Genomic DNA, 13,157 nt, shown 5'->3' with positions numbered 1-13,157 from the left:
TGTTTACCTAACGTTTCGTGCTAAACTGAAAATACCATTTTTGCTTGCTGACTTTTTATTCAGCATTACTATCATTTTCTGTGGTGGGTATTTTTTGGCATGTTCTTAAATATTGCAAATCATTAACAAGCTGGATTGTAGAACCACATTAAAAAAAAATAAATCACCAAAGAATGGGCACATTTCCTGGCATTAACATTTAATTCTAAGACCTTTGACATATGTAATATACAGAATTTCTAATGATGAGTGGAAGAGAAGCTCAGCTAACTCCCCAGCACTTCAGGGGGGATGGGGATTATGGAGGCAGGATAACCACAGGGCAGGGACAAATGCTCCTTAACGTGTCTCTCATACCAGCAGTGGGTAACAAATTGGATTTAAGCCAGCAGAACTGACATCTGTCCTGTGGAGAGTGAAACCACACAGCACAGCAGTCTGGTACCTTTGTGTAAGGTGTACAGAGGACACACCCAGGTAACTAATCCACTCTAAATGTAACTAATCCACAGTAAATTTAATGATGAGTGAGCTTGTGCCCAGTGTAGGATTGTTAAATGGGAAAAAATCAAAAAGAGGCAGCAGCTGAAGGCAGCTGATTTCTAGCCCTTGCCTCTGAAAGCCTTGCCAGTTTGGGCCGTGTGTGCTGCCCCTTAACTGGGAACACCTTTCCCTACCCCGTCACCTGGCTCTGCCCCCAAGTCAGGACAGTTCTGCCAGCCAAGAAAAGGAACAGCACTGGGACTGTTTCCATTGGAACACCTTGACTCGCTCCAGCCTGGGCTGTCTGACTGATCCTGGGAGAGGCAGCAGCAAAACCCAGCAGTTTAAGCAAAACCCTGGGTTCAGGCAGGCTCTGCTGAGCTGTGTTTGCTCCCCAGGAGGGGTGGCCTGGCCTGAGGCAGCCCTGGCTGCAGGAGCCACCCCGAGGTTGCCGTCAGCCCACGGAGCTCGGAGCGTTCCCGGGGCCGCACCCTCCCCTGGATGTTTCATCAGCCACCGAGCCCTGCCAGACCATCCCAACGCATCCCAAAGAATTCCCCAGCAAAACAAGCTTCTGATTACCGAGAAACCACGGAAAGCAAAGCCCCAGCAAGCACCTCAGCAATTAAAGCAAACTGCTTTAGCTGTTGTCTCCTTTCCCGTTTCCCAAATGCCAGTGAGCAGAAAATACCCCTGGAACTTGGTGAGCCAGGGAGATTGCAGAGAGGAAAGTCCCTCCAGAAGGAGGAGAAAGCTCAGTGATCTGGCTTCAACTCAGGACATTTTATTCCAACACTAGAGAGAAATCATTGCAGGGACCTCAGCTTGCTCGGGTTATCCAGCCAGGCTGCCAGCACGAACTAATGCAAAACTTGTGTGCTACTTCATCTCTGCAGGAAGTTTGCCACCCCCAGACGACTTCTTAGAGCTGGACTACTTCAAACAAGCCACATTTTAAGGGGAACTGCACTAACACAAGCACTGAATTAAGCACAAGTGCCAACCCTCTACATTCTGCCTAAACATATTGCGAGGGCTTCCACTGCAGAGAATTCCAACCTAACTCTGCTTTCGGTCCCTCCTCATTTATTTATTTTAAATATCACTAATCTCTCTCTCTCTCTCAATCTCTCGTACGTCCTGGCTCGCTGGAGATCCATCACTTTGGGCATGAGTGATGGATATCATTAGTCTTGCATAGCTTAAGGAAATGGCAGCTGAAATATTTCACACTGAACATACTTCACAGTTTGAAATAAACCCATAAGGAAAATCTGCCAGAACACCTCAATTGCCTGTTTTTTTTGCAAACTGTAAAATAAACTTTGTCCTGAAAGCAGAAGGAGGACTTCCCAGCTCTATTTTCCACAAATAAGACAAACTCTCCCTGCCATGGGCATCCACTCTCCACCCTGCACAGCTCTGCTCTTGGCTGAGGGTTCTGCCCACTTATAGGAGAATGTTTTTGGGGGTGATGAGTGTACAGAGCCTGACCTGTGGAAATGCTTGCCTGTCCCAGCCAGCTTTAAATGAGACCAGCAGCACAACTACACCAGAAGAGCCCCTGTATCCTACTTGTTCTCCTACTGCAACACCCAAAATCTTGATGCAACTTAAAGTCGTCTCCCAGAAGAAAGCAAGAACAAACCTCACACAGAGACACTTCCCTCACACCCCTCCAGAGCCAGCATGAGCCCTTGGAAGGATGAGGTGACACTGGTGGAGGCACAGTGGGGGAACAACAGGCACAAACAGCACTGTGGGGTCTGGGCACACAGATGGCCTCGGGAGCCTGGGAGACTCAGGGTCTGTCCTGCTGATTTGGGTTCCTCCTGCATCCCTGTGGGAACACGCAGGGCTGGGTCACTCAGCTCAGCCATGGCAGGAGTGTGGGGCCCACATCCCATGGCAGGAGCATGGAGCCCACATCCCATGGCAGGAACAAGGAGCCCATATCCCACAGCAGAATCATGGATTCCATATCCCACAGCAGAATCATGGATTCCATATCCCACAGCAGAATCATGGATACCATATCCCATGGCAGGAGCATGGATCCCATATCCCATAGCAGGAGCATGGAGCCCATTCCCCACCGAACCGGCAAGTGCTGCGTAGGTGTGAGAAACAAGGAAGTCTGCAGACTCCCCAAAAGAAAAAAAAAAAAAGTGTAAGATCTCCTTGAGAGACAGAGGAATTAAAGAAAACCATAGCAACAAGTCAGTCCACCTACCCAAACCACCCACCCACCACCAGTTTCATTTGCTGACGCACTTCAAAAACAAGCTGGCTCCTACCCGCTCTGGAAGGTGAGCAAGCCCTGAGAGCTCATTAAATTCCCTTCTCAGCTACTCTTGTGTGCCTGCAGCTAGTGAGCAAGTGGGATATAAATAGAAGTTATATAACAGTGCTTTGTTGATTCCTGTGCTTACCAAAAAAAAGGCAGCATGACCTTGTTTTGCTGAATAGCTTTGCCTCTGCCTGCTCCGGGAGGACTTTAATCCTGCTAGGGATCATCTTGAAAGTTTATGTTGGACCTGGATCCCATGGAGAGGAATTGGGAGAATTCCTGATTTACCTCCCTGCTCGCTCCTTGCAGGACCAGGATCCCACTGGAATGCTGAGAGGAGTGCCACACAGGAGGTGGTACCCAGCCATGAACACCACGAGGCCACCAAGGCACAGCTGAACCCTGAGGTAGAGCCTCTTCTCCTTTTTTTCCACCTACACTGCTCAACCACACACATGGGCACCTCAGAATCCAGCAGGAAACTTCTCTTTGGGAAAAAGACTGGAGGATGCTCTGCTCCAGGAATACTGATGGCCCAGACACACCTCAGGAAACAGCAGGAGCTGCAGGTCAGGAGCAAAGACAAGGTGCTATCGTTACCATCTCACCTCACCCAGCCTCAGTCTCACCTGGGCATCCCAGTGCCCTGAATGAAAACAGAGCCTGCCCTGCAGGAAGGATTCCTCACACTGCATTAGCAGGGGGGCTGGGCTGTTTTGAACATGGTGGCATCCAACAGATGAGGAACACTGAGACTTCACCGTGCTAAAAACATCAAAATATACGAGGAGAAGATGGGTGTGCTCCCACAGGCTTGGCAGCCCCAGATCCTTACGTGCTGTGGAGCTGTACAGCATCAGGACAGAGGTTCCTCATGGCTACTGCAGGGCCTGTGCCTTCTCTGGAAAGCAACTCCACTGTCAAGGAGGTCAGGATCTGCACAAGGTTTCCTTCTGGAGAGGGCGCCTTCAGAAAAGGACAAGATCTCTGCCCACAGTTGATGATGCAGGTCCTTATCAACAGGTTTTTTAATGTTGTGTTCATGACATGATCAGATTTTTTTTTAAATGCTGTATTTTATATTGAGTAAAAGCACATTAAAACAGTGAAAGACACAGGCAGGTGATTGTTTAACATGTGCCAAGAGATTGCTGGGTGTGCACTGGTTTCCTAAACAGGTACCATTAAAACAATGTAAAAAAAGATACCCCATCCTCTATCACAGAATTCTGTCTGTTAGAAGCAAACAGACAATTTAAGACTTGTTTTATCAATGATCAGAAGTTTTCAAGCGCTATTTACAGAAGTTTAGTGACCCAAAGACATTCTTGCCTCTGCAGCCTTTGCCATCATATACAATTGCCTGTGCTCACTGATATCTATGACTGCTGTAAATCTTGCAATAAATAAATAAATCTGATTTTAGAAGTCCAAACCACAAATTAAAACACTATTGTGTCACTAAGCCAACATCTCACCCCACCAGTACTCCTCTAATGTTTTGCAGAGTTTTCCCCCCATTTTGCAGGGCAGTTGCAGCCACATAAAAAAAGAAACAAAGTGTTCCTGCAACCAAATAGGACATTTTGGTCACAGTATTTCACAGCCAGTGCTACAATGAGCTCAAAGACATAAATTTGTCTTGAAGTCTCTGCTCTCTCAACCCCAAGGGCTGTGGCTGACCAGCACCAGTGGCTGGTACAGCCCAGCTCTGGGATTCCCTGTGTCCCCCAAGTGCCAGAAACACAAAGAACTGGACAGCTCTGGATTCAACTCCTTTTGTGCATCAATCCTGCAATTATGTAATAACTATCAATCATCTCTGGACAGCTGGAGGCACAGAAAAGGAGACCACAATTCACCCTGGTGGAGTTTCCTCGCTGGTGGCAACGCATGAGGAGAAACATTGAGAAACGTCAACTGAGTCCAAGTATGGAGCAAGACCAGGGTGGGATGGGAGAGTTGTGTGAGTCCAGAATTCCCTACCAAACCTGACTGCTGAGGAGCTGGCTGCTGAGATTCCTGTACCCACGGCACCTGTTCCGGGGACAGCACAGCCACAGCCTCCAGCCTCAGGGGCACTCAAGGGAGGGCACACGGATCCTCTGGGGAGGCTCAACCAAAGAGCTCTGGAGTTCAAACAGCTCAAAGCCTGAAGCTTTTTTCGCTGTCACATCTCCAAGGAGCCTCACACACCCCGGTGAGCTCCAAGCCACCACTGCATACAGCACTGATTCACTCCTGCCATGCTGTGATGGAGGCACAACTCTCCACCACCAGCGGCTCATCGGTGCTGTCTCGAGCCAGGGTGGCCCCTGCTCCTCATCCCATCCTCAGCTGCTGGGGAACAGAGCTGTGCAGCACATCCCACCATCATCCTCTGCAAAGAGCAGCAACTCTGCTCAGGTGCCTTAAAGCCAGGAGTAAATGCCACTTTCTGAAAAAAAAAAATCAGCTTTTCCTTGTGTGCCAACTCCCATCCTCTGTGACTGCAGCCCACCTAGGGGACAGCAGTGGACAAAGGGAACTGAGGCACCACCACTCTCAAGTGACAGAGGTGCATTGTGTCACCTTGGGGCAGCGCTTAAACACCGTCTGCAACAACCAATGTCATCAACCTCATTTTACCTTCCCCTGCTGAAAGCACCAACATGTGCATGTGGGTAATTTGTCACGCAGGCTGACTTTTGAGAAGATCCCTAATTAAGGGAGCAGAGTCTCCATGGAGAGGTGTTATGTAAGGGGCTTTACTTGCCATTAACTTCCACCGACCGAGGAAAGCCGAAACTCGGTGGAGGTGAGGCAGAGGAACAGCACATGGGATTTTTATTTAGCAGATGAGAGACGAGCGTTGCAGGACGAGTCCTCAGCGATCTCCTGCACTGTCACTCACTGGCTGTACCAGAGAGAGCCTGCCCTGCTGCCATGCATGTGGGGCGGGACTGAGCGCTCATCCCTTCCCAAGGAGATGCAGCTCTGAGTGCCCACAAGCACCAGCAGCCAGCAGAGCATTCCCTGCTCTGGAGAAGGGAGCCCAAGGCAGCACCAGGACAGCAGCCAGGCAGTGGCACCAGGGAGCAGGGCAGGCTCAGCCCTCACCCTCTGGAGCAGAGCACGGGGCACCCCCAGGGCTGCTCAGAAGCGCTGAGCCAGCGCTCCCCAGGGGGATGCTCAGGGTTATATAAATTAATAAAGGGGTTGATGTAATTTGCAGCTCAGTGAGTCGCAGCATTTGTCAAGTTAATTTGTTGTCTGGTGCTGACCCCGTGGTTCCACCTCTGCTTCTGTCTCTGTGCAAACGAGGGCAGGCTTCCCACTGAAACCCAGGGCTCCTGCTGAGCCGGAGTGACAGCCACCACAAGGTCACCACCATCCTGCTCCCAAAGAACCTGACAGCGTTTCCAAGTGAATTCCAAAAGCTAAAGCCCAGAAAGTTTCCACCCAGAGAGCTGGAAGCGGGCAAAGACCTTCCCAGAAGAGCTAATTTGCCACATTCACATTCACCCCTGCAGCAAAACACGGAGCAGCGTGGGATCCCGGGTGCCACACACCACCAGCTCAGCCTCCTTCCTGAGGTGAACCAGGAGCCTTTTCTCTTGTCCTGCTTCTCCCCCACATTCATTTTCTTAACAATACAATAAAAATCCCTCCTACCAATTACAATAAGGAACGTTTCGAGATTTGCTTTTCTGCTGGAGTTGGCAACCACCTACTTTGCCTACCCTTAATACTGGCCCTGCCTGCACCTAATGAAACAGCAACACCTATTGCAGTTATCCCTTCCCAGCATCATGGGGATCTGCTCTCCCACTGAAGCTCATGGGAGTTACCTGGGAACTCCCATTATTAACCATATTACAATCATCATGTGCAAGCTCCTGTGTGTTGGTACAAACCTTCTGCTGCACTCCAGGCGGAATCAATTTCCCGTGTGAAAACCTGGAGTTAGGAAAATGCCGTGCAGGGGTGACACATTTCTGGCTTTGCTGCCAAAGAGCCTTTTTTACATAACCTGCCCCTATCCCACCACTTTCCTATTCTCAAAGGCCTGTAGATAGAGGCAATTGAAGTTCAGTAGAAATGATTCAAACTGAGCGCAGAACAAACTTGTTTGGAACACTATCAATCAAAAGCTGCTAATAATAACAAAAAAATAAATGTTAAATGAAGATAAACTCTGTTAGACCTCAAAGACAAAGCTGGCTAGGTCAACTTTCCCAATGACAAATGCATCTGATGCAAAATGAACACAGTTACTAGTCCAGAGACTGGGGATGACTCTTCCACTGGCACTTACTGGAAATTGCAGAAGAACTGCAGAAAATCCACTCTGCAGGTTGCAGAGGTTGCCAAGCCCTACCTACCCACTCTGCAAAACTTATCGAGGAACACCAGAGAAAGACTGGGATAAAACACAAGGGAAATATCAGGTTAATTTTCCCAAGTGCATCTCGTTTCCATAAGCAGCCAAATTTTGCAGCGTGTTTTGTAGAAATTAATTCCTGCTAAGGGGCGGCCATCACTTTGCTGCACTCAGTAAATCTTCACTGTGTCACAGCCACAGGCTGCTGCACAAAACCAATCAGCTTTGCAGATGAGCAAGTACCCACACAGCTCCCCTGAGCAGCTGGGCTGCACCAGGGCCCTCTGCATTAGGAGCCATTCTTCCTATGTGGGGACAGCAAAGCTTGGGGACGAGTTCCGTGTCTCAGGATACCAGTTTAACCTGGCCATCCCATCCCTCAGCAATTACCTACCCTGGGAGATACAGCCCTGAACAAATGATTTCACTAAAGAGCAAGCCTCCACCTTTGCTTTGATTCCCAGTGTGGAGCCAGCTGCTCTCCCACAAGTCAAGCTTTGTGGTTGGTGTTTTCCCCACTGGAGTTCTCCTGACTTGGCTCTCTCAAGCCCTCCTGAGAGCTCAGAGTGCTGAGGACGTGCTGTTCCCAGCTGCCACTGCCAGCATCCCATGGGCCCCCATGTGCTGGAGCCCCTGCAAGGCACCAGAAAACTCTCTCCCTACCACCAGGAGTTTAACCAGAGTGAAGGAAAGGCACAGAACACGTCTGTGCACTGACCATGCTCCTTGTTTGCTGTTTGCCATCAAGTCCACGGAGTGTTGCAGCACGGAACATGCACATCCCAATGGCTCCACGGGATATTTTCAATAACATCCCATTCGTGCTTTGCATGCATGAGTAAGAGCTGCTGGGTGTGTCCGAGCCCTCAGAGCTCACAGCATTAGCTGTAGGCATCACAAGTCATTTGGTTCCTAAAACATTCTGTACTTTAAAGCAGCCCACACTCCAGCAGAGCCCCCTCCCAGCCCATCCTGCTGGAGCACGCACCCAGGGACTGCTGGCTGTGCTTATTCCTAACTGGGAAAGGATGGAAAACAGCCACTCTAGGCTCTGGAAGCATGTTTGTAGAGGCTGGAGTGCAGCAGGAGCTGGCAGCAGTGCACAGTGTGGGGTGGAAGTGCCACTGCCCTGAGAGCCATCCATCACTCCTGACCACTGGGTTATTCCACAGCCTGCCAGCTCCTGCTCACAGGCAGCAAATGCAAACTGAACTGCCTCCCTTTTGGGCAAAAAGGCATCTTTGGAAAGGCACTGCAGACTTTCCTGTTGGTTTGCAGTGGGTGAGCTAAGGAGTCTGCTTCCAACATGGATTTGTGCACTGTGCAAGTGACTCTGCCCAATCCTCTAGCACTGAGGTCCAGCACAAGCAAAGGATCTCTCCACCTCAGGCTGGTGCAGTTTGTTTTTCCTTCCAGCATGACAGTGAGAGGTTACCTGAGGCTCCCTGAGAGCTGCAAGGATGAAAGCTCAGCTTCCTTTACATTAGAGAAGAGCAGGAAATTTAAAGGAGTGAGTGTCCCCCAGGAATGTTAATCCTGTCATTGCAGTTTAAGGTGACACAGGATTTTCAACACTCAGTTCCCACTTTATCCATTGCAAAGAAGTTTCATTCCAGAGCTTATACACAGGGGATTAATGAGGGCACTGATTACAGAGACAGAGTGAAGGAGCCCAGAGACATTCCCTGCTCTCTCAGGGGAAGTTTGCATGGACACAGGAGGTGCTGCTGTAGGGATCTAGAGTGTGTTCCACCCACAATAATCAGTTACAACTGGTCAGGACTCAGCCCCACAGGCAGACTGCAAGCACAACACGTGCAGAGCTAAACAAATAAGATATCACAGATTCCATCATCTTTGTAAGCAAGTTCTGCTGTAATAAGGTTTTCCTTTCTGTTTGGAAGAAGGTAAGAGCTCGCTGGTGTGTGTTCATTAATCCACACCTCTTCTTTTAGGGGAATCTAATCCTTATTGAAAACACAGAAAGGAAGAACAGATTGAGATTGCTGGAGAATGGTGGTGGTCTGGAGTTTACCAAACCCTTATGTCAAATTCCAGTCTGAAATTAAACAGCTCATTGTAAAAGTCTCTGAGCACGTTCCAGTTACTTAAGTTACTTGTAAGAGCAGTCAGTAACTTATCTACAAACCCATTTTATTACACATTCCTCTATACTGCCCTGGGAAAACACCTCATGTACTCAGTGCCCGTGCAAACATTCAATAAGTTCACTTTCGCATGGCAGACATTAATATTTCCCTTAATTACAGGTCAAAGATCATTCAGATAATTTCCCCTCCCGCCTCCTTGACCCTCTCAAATTTCCTGGATTTCATAAAAACATTTCCCTTCCTGACAGGGCTCAGTCACAAGATGGAGTTTTCCATTTCCCTACCTGTATCGTGGTGTTCCCACCTTCCAGCAGGGCAATGGCCAGCAGGATGCTCTCGTGGAAGACTCTGTCACTGGTGGCATTCATGATGAGATCTATGACCAGGTTGGAAGCACCCTCTTTATCCAGGTGGCACTGCACATCTGCCAGGCTCATCTCCCCTCGGCTCATGGAGCTCGACCCAGAGCTTCCTCCTGTAGAGTGACCAGGACAAACAGGTTGGCACTGCCCCCATGGGGGTGGCAAGGCCAGGGGGACAGGGCTTGGAGCAACCTGAGATAGTGGAAGGGGTCCCTGCTCATGGCAGGATGAGTTTTAAAGTCCCTTTCAACCCAAGCCATTCTGTGATTCTATCAGTGACTTTTTAGCAACAGCACCAAATTAAATAAATTTCACTGTACAACTGGCTTCAAATGGAATTTTTGCCCATCCTACCCCACCATCTCTGCAATACCATGAAATGGTTTTCTTTCAGAAATGGTTCATAATCTGACATCCTGATGGGCACATTTCCTAGATATTACTGCAAATATTAAATTGATCAGGATTTCTAAGTACGTTTATTCAAAGCAATGTCACAAACATCAAGCCAACCCAAGGCAGTCACTGAAAAGCACAGAGAGCTCTGTCTGCTAGATTTGCTCCCAAGTGCAGTCACCCACATGGACAGTTTTACTTTCTTTGGGAGCTCATAGACAAGACCATGAGGGAAAACAACCCGATTTGAGCCATAGGGTGCTGACTGGTCAGGAACACACATCTGTCACAATTAGATTTTAGGAAAAATCCTTTTGCTAGGATCTTTTCTCCTGAGAAGCCTCAGAGGAAAAGAGAAACAATGGTTATCTGCTGCTGTGGAATGCAACAGGTGCATCTTTGACTGGTCTCATGTGGTTGTTTTAAATTAATGGTCAATCACAGTCCAGCTGTCTTGGACTCTCTGATCAGTCACAAGATTTTATTATCATTCCTTTTTCTTTCCTTGCTAGCCTTCTGATGAAATCCTTTCTTCTATTCTTTTAGCGTAGTTTTAATATATAATTTTCTTTTAATATATAATAAAATAACAAATTAGCCTTCTGAAACATGGAGTCGAGATTCTCATCCCTTCCCTGTGGGAACCCAAGAAATTCCTCTGGCTGCCCTAGAAGACTTGAGCCCCTGCCCAGGGGGCTCAGAGACCTTGGCACAGAGCCCAAGACCCCTGTGCCTTTGATTTAGCCCTTAGGAAAAACAATTACCAACCTTATATGAAGAACTACAAGCCACGGAAGTTTAAGTAGAATGATAGTGAATTTATCACAGGGTGAAAAATAGATTTTTTGGGGTTTTTAGAATGGGGGTTCAAGGGGCAAGATGGAGGAATGTGAGCGTGTCCAGTCTTTCTCCTCCTTCTTCTTCTTGGCCTCCATCTTCAGCTGTGATGTTGGCACTTTTAGATTGGTTTAGAGTAGAAGCTCACTGTCTAACACAGGTGATGGGTATTGGGAAGTCATTGTAAATATTGTACATTTAGTTTTTAGTATAAGAAGATAACATCACCCCAGGGTCAGGCAGAGTGCCTCTGACTGTCCTGCTGAGCGGACCTCAGCTGGACAGGACAAAGAATTTTATAGATAAGATACAATAAACAACCTTGAGACAGAGAAATGAAGAGCTCTGACTCCTTCTTTGAGCACCAGGCTGGAAAAAGAGACTTTCCAACTTATCTCGAAGTCACTCTGAGCAGCAGAGACTCCAAGATTCCCTCATTCTGGGACCCCTGTGAACGCCACCACCCAGATCCCAGCGAGGGACGGAGGCAGATGCCCTGGGGAGGCAGGCAGGGAGGAGCAGAGCGTGTCCTACCTGCCGTGGCAGCCTTGCCGGGGCCGCTGGCAGCCAGGGGCCCGTTGCCGAAGGCGGTGAGGCTCTCGCGCCGGCCGGCCGCGCGCACCGTGCCGTAGTAGCGGTTCACCAAAACCTGCCTCAGGGCCTCGCCCTGCAGGCAAAGAGCACAAGGAAATCACCATGGCAGCTCCACGAACAGGCCAACCACACGTGTTCATTGGCAGCAGTTACCCAGTTAGTTAACTGCTGATAACCAGTACCCTTCTCGTGCTGAGGGAGGGGGAATGAAACCCTGGAGAGTTGGAGAAATCCACCCAGCAGCTCCTGATGTGCTGGGGCAGGCTGGGACACTGGAGGGGTCTCATGGGGCTCAATAAGATTATGGGTTCCCCCATGCATCACAGAGACAGCTGCACTTCAGGTTTTGTGTACAGCTTTCTAGACAGATTTAATTTTCCGAGAGTTTCATTTTAATTAAGTTTTATTGTCTCGGTCTTAAACGCAAAGGAGTGGCATCTGTACAGCACCGACACAAAATCAAGAGGTGGATTAGAGGAACACCAGAAATGGTTTTAAGGAACAGTTTAATCTCCTCACACCAGCTCCTGCAGGGCTGTGCTCCGCTGTCCTTCCACCAGCAGCTGACAGGACCCATCAGCTGCGAGCGGAAACCCGAGCGATCCCGCTGGATCCCGGCTCTTTGTTCCCTGCTGGCAGCTGCCCGAGTCACACCATCCCTCCCACCCCAGCACCCAGCCCAGCACAGGGCAGGACCTCACACAACCCCAAATCCTGGAGCTCCCAGAGCTCCGGCACAGCCCCAGCACGAGCCAGCGGAGATCCAACACCTCCAGTCACCCCAGTGCTGCCACTGCAGCCTCCACAGGAATTCCCTGGGATTCGGGGAGCTGGACAAAGCTGGAGGCACTGCCAGCACACAAACGCTGCACAGGGATTAAGGGATTTTTGTAAGGATTGTTGTCAATCTGGGAGCTCCTGCCCTGCTAATGGCAGTGTGGTTACAGCAGCACCATCCCAGGACAGAGCTGCAGAAGGGAGGGAAGGGCTTTTCTGGGGAGTCAGAAAAAAAAAAAAATTAAAAATTTAGCCAAAAATAATTTTATATTAAAAATATTTCCAATGAACTAAAGCATCTTATCTTTAGTTCCATTGACAAAAAGTGCTTGTCACTGATTTATTGATTTTCAGTTGTATTTCAAATGAAATTGGTTGTCTGACTATAGATTCAAGATGTCATTTAATACATTAGCTATCATAAAAGTGAAGTCTTACTCTTTAAAATTTCACAGGAGGCCTTTAAAACACAAGTAAATGGAACGACATAAATGGGCATTAATTGGCTTGTACAGAACTCCAGCCCTGCTGCAGTCCCACTGATTTTATACACAGCTGGCACTCAAAAAAGTCACTTCAAGAGATCCTTTTACCCCAAAAGAAAAAAAGACAAAAGCCTGTCTGATAATAATCAAGTTATTTATCAAATTTCAGAAATCACTTCCACAGGGAGAAGCCCAACACATGCCTGAGCTGGTGAGGGATCTCTGCCCTCCCCACAGGGCTGGGGCTCAGGTCAGGGCTCCCACTGCCACCCTGTCACCACAATCCAGCAGCTTAGAAATGGTTCCTGGGGATTCTCAGTGTGAAAACTGCAGCCCAGGAGCTGCATTTCATGGGATTAGATGGGGAGGGAGCAAGTGTCAGGGAACAGGATGCAAAATAAACACAAAGTCAGTGTTCCAACCAGCTGCTTCCAAAAGCTCCCAAACAGCAGAAAAAAG

The 13,157-nt window shown here is 48.7% G+C and overlaps 1 protein-coding gene across 1 annotated transcript in view; it reads right to left on the bottom strand.

Moving 5' to 3' along the window:
• The window catches only part of ITPR1 (inositol 1,4,5-trisphosphate receptor type 1), a 161,515-nt gene that overhangs the window by 45,375 nt on the left and 102,983 nt on the right, over window positions 1-13,157 (bottom strand). The window contains exons 42-43 of the mRNA XM_054639984.2: window positions 11,377-11,509; window positions 9,532-9,722 (exon numbers count right to left, since the gene is read on the bottom strand). Of these exons, the coding sequence (XP_054495959.1) occupies window positions 9,532-9,722; window positions 11,377-11,509 (324 nt within the window). The remainder of the gene's footprint in view (window positions 1-9,531; window positions 9,723-11,376; window positions 11,510-13,157) is intronic.

Source organism: Agelaius phoeniceus, chromosome 11 (genome assembly GCF_051311805.1).
Source record: "Agelaius phoeniceus isolate bAgePho1 chromosome 11, bAgePho1.hap1, whole genome shotgun sequence".
Classification (NCBI taxonomy): domain Eukaryota; kingdom Metazoa; phylum Chordata; class Aves; order Passeriformes; family Icteridae; genus Agelaius; species Agelaius phoeniceus.
Note: the sequence above shows the minus strand (reverse complement) of the source record. Positions and strands in the feature narration are given on the sequence as shown.